The sequence below is a fragment of the Phanerochaete carnosa genome, assembly GCF_000300595.1.
Source record: "Phanerochaete carnosa HHB-10118-sp unplaced genomic scaffold PHACAscaffold_5, whole genome shotgun sequence".
Classification (NCBI taxonomy): domain Eukaryota; kingdom Fungi; phylum Basidiomycota; class Agaricomycetes; order Polyporales; family Phanerochaetaceae; genus Phanerochaete; species Phanerochaete carnosa.
The window spans coordinates 2,525,825-2,536,319 of NW_006767632.1; the positions used below are offsets into that span (position 1 = coordinate 2,525,825).

The 10,495-nt window shown below is 57.0% G+C and overlaps 3 protein-coding genes across 3 annotated transcripts; 1 reads left to right on the plus strand and 2 right to left on the minus strand.

Annotated features, from left to right (window-relative positions):
* Window position 1: 1 nt before the first annotated feature.
* On the minus strand, window positions 2-1,664 carry PHACADRAFT_94626 (uncharacterized protein; the record flags this gene model as incomplete). The annotated part of the gene is made up of 5 exons (XM_007396039.1): window positions 2-531; window positions 586-819; window positions 870-948; window positions 1,001-1,228; window positions 1,284-1,664. 5 exons carry the CDS (start codon window positions 1,662-1,664, stop codon window positions 2-4), a joined length of 1,452 nt encoding a protein of 483 aa, XP_007396101.1.
* Window positions 1,665-2,843: 1,179 nt separating this feature from the next.
* On the minus strand, window positions 2,844-6,132 carry PHACADRAFT_144569 (uncharacterized protein; the record flags this gene model as incomplete). Its single annotated transcript, XM_007396040.1, has 2 exons — window positions 5,282-6,132; window positions 2,844-5,232 (listed from the first exon to the last, which is right to left on the minus strand). Coding segments are annotated over exons 1-2 (3,045 nt in total), but the record flags the coding sequence as incomplete, so codon positions are not given.
* A 1,876-nt stretch (window positions 6,133-8,008) lies between these two features.
* Window positions 8,009-9,122, plus strand: PHACADRAFT_256665 (uncharacterized protein). Its single transcript, XM_007396041.1, has 2 exons — window positions 8,009-8,278; window positions 8,331-9,122. The coding sequence occupies exons 1-2, from the start codon at window positions 8,038-8,040 to the stop codon at window positions 8,927-8,929; spliced, it is 840 nt and encodes a 279-aa protein (XP_007396103.1). The 5' UTR covers window positions 8,009-8,037; the 3' UTR covers window positions 8,930-9,122.
* The last annotated feature ends 1,373 nt before the right edge of the window (window positions 9,123-10,495 follow it).

Sequence of the window (10,495 nt, forward strand, 5' to 3'; positions counted from 1 at the left end):
TTCACAGCTTCAAAAAAGAGGAGCTTACCATTGTCCGACTGGAATGACTGGAATGGTACGAAAGCGATTGTGACTGGGACGTTCTATAAGACCGGGACGATCCAATGTTCGCGTGCAAACTGCCAGAGTTGCTGGGGGTAGTGGGGATTGCGTTTCCAGACGTGACGCGGCTGGTGCGAGCGGTGAGCGGCGTCGGCGCACTGATGAGCGACTTCTTCGGAGTCTCCGTCAGGTTCTTGCTCGATCGGTTGGATAAGCCTCCCGTTGCAGAGCTTAGCAGCTGCTTGGAGGTACTCGATGGCGGTGGCAGCTGCGGGCTCGTTATCTTTGGGCGCTTGCCACCAGTGATGAACGGATGTCGGAGGGCAGCGTGTGGCTTGAGACGACGTTCTGGATCCCATACGAGACATTTGGAGATGAAGTCAACAAACAGTTCGTCATCACAACGGAGAACCTGCTGCAGAGTCTTGGAACCCGGGCGTCGCCTACGGCCCTTCGAGTTAACAACTGGTCGAGGAGCGCCGGTTTGATCTATCGAGCAGGTCAGTACTCCTCATATTCTGGAGTCAACTCTAGGTCACCCACCGAAGAAAAGCCTCTTCCGTGAGCTGCGGTTGATGAAATCTTTGTCCGGAACGCCGAGCACTTCCATGATGCAGGAAAGTTGCTCCTGCTCATTTTCACCAGGGAAGATCGGGAAGCCAGTGTACAGTTCGGCCATGATGCAGCCCAAGCTCCACATGTCAATAGCCATGTGATAGTTCATACCCAGGATGACCTCGGGTGAGCGGTAGAATCGACTCTGGATATATGTGTAAACTAAAACAGGGGTCGGTAACTGCAGACCACAGGAAAAGAAAGTAGCTCACTTTTTTCATGCTCGAAGCAGCTACTACCAAAGTCGATGACCTTGATAGCGCTCTTTGCGGGGTGACGAAGTAGAACATTCTAACAACCGAGTTAGCTTCCCTCTCAGCCAGAATATCGTCACAACATTCACCTCTGGCTTGAGGTCGCAGTGCACGATGCGGTGATGGCGCATGAGAACCAAAGACTGCAACATCTGGCTAGTGAACCGTCGAATCAGTCCTGTCGAGAAGCCCACGAAACTGTTGGCCTTGATAAGCTCGTAAAGGTTGATGCTTAAGAGCTCCATCGCGATACACAAATGGCCGCGGAAGTAGAAGTGCTCCGTCATCTTGATGACGTGATGCTTCTCGTCCTGGTCCTGCAATGAGGTATCAGCCAGCCATACGAGCCGATAGCCACAGGGCTCCGCATACCCATTTGCGCAGACTATCTAGAATCTTAATCTCGACCAACGCTTGGTGGTGGAACCTCTTCTTGTTCCGGATGATCTTGATCGCCACGGATTCGCCCGTGTAGTGGTCGCGACAGTGCAGTACCTGACCAAATGATCCCTTGCCTAGTGTGTCTATCACTTCATAGCGATACGCCAGGTGGTCGTGTAGAATAACTTGATAATCTCCACGTTCGTCGTCGTAGCCGTGGTTGTTGGTCGTGTTGTCCAGCGTGGCGCGCTTCTTGTCGCTCCTAGCGCCGATGTGGTAAACAGAGGAGTAGTCCAAGATCTCCTTGCATTCATATTCCGACAAGTGTTGCACCTCTCTGCTCTTGAGGATAGCTACGACGAGGGTTAACATACACGAACAGGAAATCACCAAAGCGTCTGGGACGTACCCGCAGGAGACAACGGAGGCGCCGGTGAGATGGGTTCCGGAAAGCGCAGCATTTCATCGAGGTCCGCCTGGTTAGCACCGCTGGCTAGCTTCTTCGCCTGTTGCTTCTTAATGTACTGCATCATCTCTTCGTCACCGAGAAGCTCGTCCTCGTCTATAAGGCTAGACACCGGTGAAGGGGTAGATGCAGCACCGTGTCTGCTCGTAGACGGTGATGATAAGGCGTGGGTCATGCTTTGGCTCGTGGAGACAGTGGAGTTTCGTGCAGTCGAGAGCGAGATCTTGGGGCTGAGAAGCTTCAGGCCCTTGGAAGGAGACAGTGCCGAGAACCGGTGGCTATGTGCCTGGGCTTGCGGCGCGGGCGCTTCATTCTGGGCAGCGGTGGCATTGGAAATTGACGCGACAGAGCCAGTGGAGGACTTGCGCAAGCCGCTAAATGAAATCGACTCGCGCTTCTGACGTATACCCAGACCGTTGACAGTAGCAGAAGTCGACGTGACCTGGCTGCGTGGGACTCGGGACGTTGAGGCGGGAGCCTGAGGCGAGGACCGAATCGATTGACGTTGGGAAGGGGTAGTCACAGTACCTTTGGGAGTCACCCCGTTCTCAAAAACACCAAATTCGCTGGCCTCGTTGGCAAGAGGCGATGTACCACGCGATGGAGCAGCACTGCCTGGGTTGACTATCACACTTGTCCTGCGACCGGCGCCATTGCTCTTTAATGTTGGGGAGTTATTGGCGGATGATCGACTGGATATTCGGGGAATCTTCGTAGGAGTTTCCTTTGTGAGATTGGAAGGATTGAGCGAGGATGGTGGCGGCAGCTCCTTTGAAGATTGGTGTCCTATAGTGCCGACGCTGGGCGAACCTGCAATAGTCGGCAAGATGTTCCGCGAGCTTCGGAGCGACGCGTCTGATTGTTTCTGCATCGAGCTAACCGTCTGTGACGTGGCGCGCGAGATCTTCGGCGTGCTTTGGGTTGAGGACAGTGACGAGTTCGAATTGGTCTTCATGCTGGCCAGGCGTTGGGCTGTAGCAGGCGGCAAAGCCGATACATGCATGGGGGGCATAGCAACAGGTTCCGACTTCTTTGGCTGGGCTGAGGACAGAGTCTAGTGCACGTGTAAGTCATCTGGGCGCATAAAGAAAGGCAGCCACGCACCTTGCCCCGCTTGCGTCCCATCAAAACGGAAATCCTACTCTCGCTGCGATCCTTATCCTCTTTCTTCTGCTTCTCCTTATCCGTCGTGCGACCCTCGTCTTTTCCACTTCGTGAATCGCTCTTCTCTTTGTCAGAATGCAGACTCCGCCTGGAGCTCGAGCCCTTGAGAAGCGCCGGTAACCCGAAGACGGACGACTTCTTTTGCTGTACAGTAGTCTGGTGTATCGGCGATACGAGTTGTGAATCTTTTACTGGAGACGTGACGCTAGGGGGACGTAAATGGGAACTCGAAGAATACGTGGGAGAAGTTGAGGGCACGCCGGGTGGTGGCATCTGCATGGACTGTGATGATGACCGACGGAAGAAGGGTATTGATGACGGCGTCAACCGCTTAGACGAGGTCCCCCTGCGGATCGAAGACGAGGGACTAAGAGGCGTCTGCTGAGCCACTGGTGGGAGTGAAGCCGTGAGATTTGTGCTAGAGCTCGAAGCCGTCTCAGAGCGGCTAGGTACGTGACGATCAGGAGTTTTAGACGTCGACATCGGCGGAAGTGCAGAAGCAGGAGGGGAGATCGGCTGAACAGAACCGATTGAGGACAGAGAGACAAGCGAAGACGCAGACCCCATTGCATCGACGTTGATGTTCATCCACTCATCTTGAGATTGTTTACGCTGCGAAGGTGACTTGGGCTGCTCCCTGGATGTCGACTTGCGCAGCTGCTGAGTAAAGCTAAGGGCACGAGGACTCAGGGCCAATCCAGCAGAGGACTTCAACTCCTTCATAGACGACTGGGACGGCGATGTGGCCAGCTTCTTGCCCAAGGGGTTTGAGAAACTCCATTTCTTAGACGGCGCCTTGTTTGTGCCTGTGGTCGTAGGTGTAGTCGACTTCAAAGAATGGTGTTTCTGTGGCGCTGAAAGCGAAGGCACCCCCAAGGACGGCGCAGGGTCCAACTCGGGTACGTGGCGAGGCCTGTCTTCGTCCGAGGAAGGAAAGGCTACTCCTGCATTGTTCGATGGAAGCGATTTCAACGTGGAAAGATCTTTCGGCAAAGGCGGGACCGGTGGGACAATGTGTTCCTCGACAATGTCTGCAGGCGCAGCCAATGCAGCTGCACGATCACGGAGAGATGTTGCATCAACGGAATGACCACTCGAGATATCACTGCCAGCACTATTCCGCCTGGCCTTGGTGTTCGATTGACGGCCCGAGGCAGCAGAAACGGATGTTGCGCTAGTGGCAGCTGACAATGAGGCCGAGTCGCGCGACGAAGTCGTGGGTGTGCTGGTGTAAGTCGTCGACGAGGCCGAGCCGCGCTTAGGGGTAAAGCTCGTGCGCTGGCTCATGGATGTATGCTTCTTGGCCTTCTCGGGAGCGGGAGAACTATGCTCGTCCACGCCATTTGCCTCGGTTTCCATGGATGCGTCCGCAATGCCCAGGCCAACACCGCGCTGAGGTGTGGTATGATCCTTGAGTTTGTCCTTGCCCGAGATAGAACCATGAGAGCTGCCGATCCTGCTCGAACGCCTATTCTCAATGCCCTCCCATTGTCCATTGGCCTTCGCTGGCGTACTCGACCGGCTACCACTACCCATCCTGCTATGTGCACCGATACTTGAGCGAGCGCGCGCACTCTTGCCTGAAACACCATCCAACTTCCGAAGCACTTCCACTGTCGCCTGATCGTCCATGTCGGACCAGCCTTCCTGGGTGCCACGAAGTAACGAATGTGCCACGTTCGCGGCCGAGTGTCCAGCCTGGTCTTTAGCAGCAGGGCTGGCTGCCGTGCTGCTCGTGCTGGTGTGGCGCAAAAACTGCTGGATAGAGGAGGATCCAGGAGAAGGTGGCAGGTGCGAATAGTCGGATGTATGCAGGCGGCGAGAGTGATGCGACTCCCCATGGCTTGAAGAGGACGCACTCGCTGATATCTGTCTTTGGTGGTGGACGCCAGCCGACAGCGTCTCCCTCCGCGCATCGCTGGGTTTTGAAGTCGAACCGATCGACGACGAGACACCAGGACCAAGGCTCCTATGCCGTCGCACCTTGTCCTTGTCCTTGAGGCTGCTCGCCGAAGACGTCGATGTATGCTTGGAGGACACGATGCCGGTGTTGTAGTCCATCTCGAACTCGTCAGAGGTGCGCTTTCTGGGTCGCTGCCGGTCAGGCGCGACGAAGGCGCTCGGCGGGCCGGCTGCTTCGCCCGAAGACGTCTTCTGGACAGCAGGCGAGAGCTCGTTGCCTGCGGTCTGCGCCACTTTGGGAAGCGGGGGTATCGGGTGACGTGGATATAGAATTTCTTCGCCACCGCTTTCGTCTGCGATGGAACGCTTGCTTCGTAGCGAGTGTGACGGGGGCTGCACGTCAAAAAACTAGCCGAAATGAGATCTAGCGTGTGATGGCCGCAACAAGGGTGCTTACCTCGTCTGCGTCGTCCAGCTCGCCGTCGATAGCCTCGATGGTCCACGGGCTGTCAGGTAGGTCCGGCAGCTTGTCCTCATCCACATCGTCGTTGAACTCCTCCTCCTCTTCCTCCTCAACAAGCTGCTGGTTCACATCCACCTCGTCTCTATGGTCGTGTCCCCGCACCCAGCGCGGGGTCGTGAGTTCTCCAACACCTACAAGGCCGCGGCGGTCGATGGTGGTCGGATCCTTGTGCGGTGTAACCGGATCTTTGAAGGGGCCGAGCTCTGGAGTCTTGAGCGAGAGCGACGGGGGCATGGGCATCGGAGAAGAGGACAGGTCTGGGGAGTCGGAAGGCGTGCTCACACCAAAGTAGTAAGGATCGAGAGACGAGGTCGCCGACGCTGAACGAGGCAGGCCGGGCTCTGTCTCTTCATCCTGGTATTCTATTCCCGATACGTGCAGGACAGGCTTGGATTCGAGCGTTGTCAGGACGCAATCAACCTCGCGAATCGCGGTTGTATTCACCTGAGAAGCGTCACCTCCGTGGTCTGGGCGCGCTTCATCTGAGCTCTGAGAGTTCTGAAATTCGAGGGCAGCGGGTCTGACTCTTCTCGTAATGCGCTCTATGCTGACAGTTGGCTCAGAGGATGTTGGAGAGGATGGAGAGGACATTGGAGAGGGAGGGTAACGAGCGAACTAGAGAAAGGAAAGACGGCGGAAACTGGGGCAAGATCTGGGGTTTGCGGGAAGGACAGGGTGTCGCCCGGCTTCAAGTAGTGTGCGTATCGACCCAGACAGTGTGCAAATAGAACAAGACGGCGTTGTCGACTGGGTCCGACGTCGTTGAGCCCTGCCAGACCGACGGACATTGGGCAGCAATTGCCAACGCCCGTGGGCGTCCTCGTGCCATGATGTTTGTCCGTATTTGGCAACCAGCGCTCTCCCATTGTTTCGACATCATCTGGGCTCTCCAAGGCCGTTGCGGGAGTGCCTTTGCAGTCTCGCAACTGAGGAACTGCTTGTTAGCAGCGAAATGGCCAGTTTGCGTTGATCAGCTGCCAAGTCTACTAATCAAAGCTCATTTTTAATTGGCCAGGCACGAACCGTGGCAGTCGCCGTGCTGAGCGTGCTCGAGAGCAAAGCTTGAAGATGTGGGTAACAAGATATCTACGCTCAATGTGTCTTTTCTAGGCTACATACGAGTACATCTATTCCTTGTTTGTGTGCGCACTGGATTTATACCGGCGGTGGGGCCTTTTTATCGCGAAGCTGCTCTGTGCTTTGTCAACGACTGCGCGGTGAGTGTAATTGTCTTTCTCTTCTTGCATCTGGGAGAACGCGCTGAGTTACACGGTTCAAGTCACGTAAACGTGTCGACAGTGCCTCGCCTGTTCGATGCATTCGCTCGGCTGACTCGACGCCAATCAAAGCATATTCATGCGGGGTCGCTACATGCGAGGGTACTTACGAATAGCGGTGCGAATTCGGATTTTACTCAGCGGCACGGTTCGCGGAGAGAGAGTTCAGGGAGAAGCATGGTAGGTTTGCATGCCCAAATGGTCCAACGGAGATCACACAATCACCAGACGACCCTTCGGGGAGAGGTCTACTACAGCATAGCCCCGTGCACGCCGGATGAGAGACCCTTTCCGGCCATGGCACAGAGATCAGCGCAGCATGGGACTGCATAGGGCAGTGGTGTATGAAGGCCTAGGAAGGTCCGAGCATTGCTCGCCACGGCCTGAGGCGTCTACAAACGGGGCATGGTCGCAAGGAGGAGAGTTAACTTTGGACGAGGCTTGGGCGGCGCACACCGATCGTGAGGTGAGAGCACCGTGTCATTGCATTTATGAATCGGAGGGAGAGGAGGCAACTCCGCCATGTGTAGGATAGACTCTCGAATGCAACGGGCATCTAGAAAAAAGAACTAGGCAGCTGTGAGAGCGTTGGGTGCATTGTCCCTTCGCGTGGAGGAGCGGACAGCGTTGGCTTGCCGTAAACGGCGGTGATGGCCGAAGGAAGTTGATTGGCGGTGTTTGAAATTGAGCTCGTGAGCCGCGAGCCGCGGTCGGCGATCTGTGGCGGAGTCGGGTCTGCAATGCACGTAACGGTGGGATAAAATGGCAGGCAGAGAGTTCCCTGCCGTAAGGGATCGCGTAGCGGGCGACCCTGCGAAGGCCGACAGCGAGCCCAGGAGAGAGCTCGAAGCCTAACCTTCGCTGTGACTGTCGTGACCGTCACAAGCTTGTCACGGCCCATCTTATATAGCCCTCGTTGATTTTCTGGCGGACTTTGTAGTGTAACCTCCGCGCCCGCCCTCGTCGTCCCCGCCCCGTTGAGTCGGAGCAGCGCCCGTCGTCCTCGCCGATCTCAGCCAGATCGGCGTCTCAGGTCTGTCCCTTCTGTTTGTCGTTCTCACCGTCCCTCATGCTCCTCGTCGCCATGCAGCACAACTCCCGCCCCCCGCCCGGGATACCTTCCTCGCCGCCGGCAGCCCAAAGACCGCCGCCACAGGCACGTGTTCCCAGGAGGCCTTTAATGTGAGCGCTTCCCTGCCTCGTTCTGGGTGCCTTCCTTGATGAATGCCTCGCTAGCTCTCAGCTCCCTTCTTAACCTTCAACTTCCCGCTCTCTGGTTTCTCGTATCTCGCCTTTCCTTGTCGTCCCATCATGTCCGACATCGCTCAGCCTACCGCTGAGGAGCGTTCCACCCCGCCCGCCCCCGACTCTGCCCAGCCCCAGATGACCGTACATCCCATCACCTACTCGGGCATGCCCATGCCCATGTACTCCTTCCCGCCCGGCATGGTCCCAACTCAGCCGCCACGCACCAAGCGCCGCCAGGTCAAGAACGCCTGCACCAACTGCCAGAAAGCGTGCAAGAAGTGTGACGACGCCCGGCCCTGCCTTCGCTGTGTCAAGTATGGCATAGCGGAGGAGTGCGTCGACTCGCAGCGTAAGGAGCGCCAAAAAGGGATTAAGCGCGGTCCTTACAAGAAGCGAGATGGAAAGGGTGCGTATGGATTCTTCCTGCTTTTCGAGCACTTCGCTGACGCCTCTTTCAGACCGCGCAGCCGGCTCTGCCGACCCCCAGGTCGACATGAGCGCGCCGTCCGCCATTCCACTTCCTATCGCGGCGGGCACCCCAATGCAGCCATACATGGCGGCACCCATGGGCTACCCAGCGGGGTTCTTCGGCCAGTACCCCGCGCCTGCACCGACCAAGCCCGGAGAGGCCCCCGCGTACTACCCACAGTACTATTTCGCCCCCATCCCGATGCCTCCGCCTACTGCAGGCCAGGAAGGCGAGATTCCGGGATATCCGGCTGGGTTCTACCCTGCGACCTTCCTCACCCCGTATGCGCCTCAGCCGTATCCGGGCGCGGCGCTCCCGTACGTGATGCCCGCGCCGCCGCCTCGAGGCCCCGATGGGCAGCCCATGACGATTGCTGCGCCACCTTTGCAGTACGCGGCCTATCCTCAAGCATACGCCAGGCCCCTCGGGCCTCAGCAGTCGCCGCCGGCTCAAGGGCCTCAGTGCGAGGCTGGCCATGATATTGGCCATCGGCTGATGGATCCGAACGTGCGTCGTGACGCTCGCCTCGACGCCGTATACGTTGGCGGGATGGCGAACGGCAACGCTGCGTTGTCCAAGTCTGGATGAAGTGCCTCGCAACGCGGATCATTGTCTCGTCTCGTGGTTTGTTATATGTATACATTTCGTGGAGTATTATGGTCTCATATCTTGCGTACGGTCTCAACTATGCTTTCCAACTCGATCCGTTCTCATTTTGTCGTTATCTAATTTGTCTGTGCTACTGTGTACATCTATTTCTTGAATAGCACTTTGTCCTGTCCGCTGTGAGTGCATCATTATCCGTTGGATCAACTCTCAGGGTTCGTCCGGCTGCACGGCTTGAAACACCCTCGGGCCTTGTATCGAATACTATTAAACCTTGAGCTTGACGGAAAATGTGCGTCTCGAGGGGTGTATTGCGAATGAGCCGGCGTCTTGGAGGTATTTAACAAGCGGCCACGTACGTCACGAAGCGTACGCTACGCCCACAAACCGGCGCACGCGAGCAGCCCTGCACCAACGAACCGACCCTGGCGCAGCAAGCGAGCGTCCCGGCCACAGTAGCAATGTCACAGCGGGCGGTTGCGCAAGCGCGACGCGGAACCCAGGCGATGCCGCTGACTTTACTCCGTTTCTCAGCGGCTGCGAAACGAGTCCCCGAAAAAAGTCACAGGCGAGAACGTTCGAACGGAAATGGGGCTGCAGGCGCCGACGGATCCACGACGGGTTGGGTCCTCCGGTAGAAACACCCTCGAGCGAGGACCGGCCAGCCACGGGAGCAGGCACCAGGGCAAGCAGCGCGAAGAGGCAGCCGCGCCGCCTTCTACGACCGGGAAAACGCTGTGGGCACAACGCAGCCGATAGGGCCCATCGCTTGTGTCGCCGTGTTTGCGCGCGCGGGTGCCGGTTGTTGCTGACTGGCGGCCTTTTGTTTGTGGCTTTTCGGATTTGCTTCACACCGCGGGGTCGCGGAGCCAATTTTTTTGATGATTGATTACGGCGGAGGCCCTGGAGATGCTGGCAGCGAGATTCCCTGGGACGGGGAATTGGCCAATTGACTCGAAAACCCCGCCCCTGCCTTCTGACGCTCGCCGACGGCGCTGTCTCCTCCTCGCGACGCTACTCGACTTCACGTTCGCTGTTTCGTGGAACAAGCGTACTTCATGGATGACGATACGTCGTCTCGAGGCCGAATACCAATCTTGTCGCGAAGAGGAGAACGAGTCGAGCGGGCCTGGAAGTTGGAAGGGCCTAGGAGCAAGTCGTCATCCACGCAATCGATAAGGAACTCTCTTGCCGTCTTAACGACCTGTAGAACTCTCTGAGGCGGCTCGCTTTGGATACGCTCTGGTCTCTAGCGCGGATACAGACGGGGTCTGCCACCACATGGGCATGCTTTGATCTGGACGCAAGCGGTGACATCGGCAGTAAGCACTGGGAGTTGTGTCCTAGTATTTGAAAAGCACTCACTGCGATCTGCTAAATGGCTTGCAGACCAGAAGCGCAGGAGAATGGTGCGTCCCATGCCACTCAAAGCTGTGTTAAAGGGTTGGTACATGCTTGAAGAACGGTCTCAAAACTTTGGCTCGGGCCACGTCTTTCGGCCTGTGTCGTGTGAAAAGCCCGCTGCAACACGGAACATGTGCAAGTACA

What these genes read in the sequence shown, in the direction of transcription:
- PHACADRAFT_256665 (XM_007396041.1), top strand. Translation starts at nt 8,038, where the DNA reads ATGCCCATGCCCATGTACTCCTTCCCGCCCGGCATGGTCCCAACTCAG. An exon ending in CAAGAAGCGAGATGGAAAGG is followed by an intron (nt 8,279 to 8,330) that starts GTGCGTATGGAT and finishes CGCCTCTTTCAG; the next exon opens with ACCGCGCAGCCGGCTCTGCC.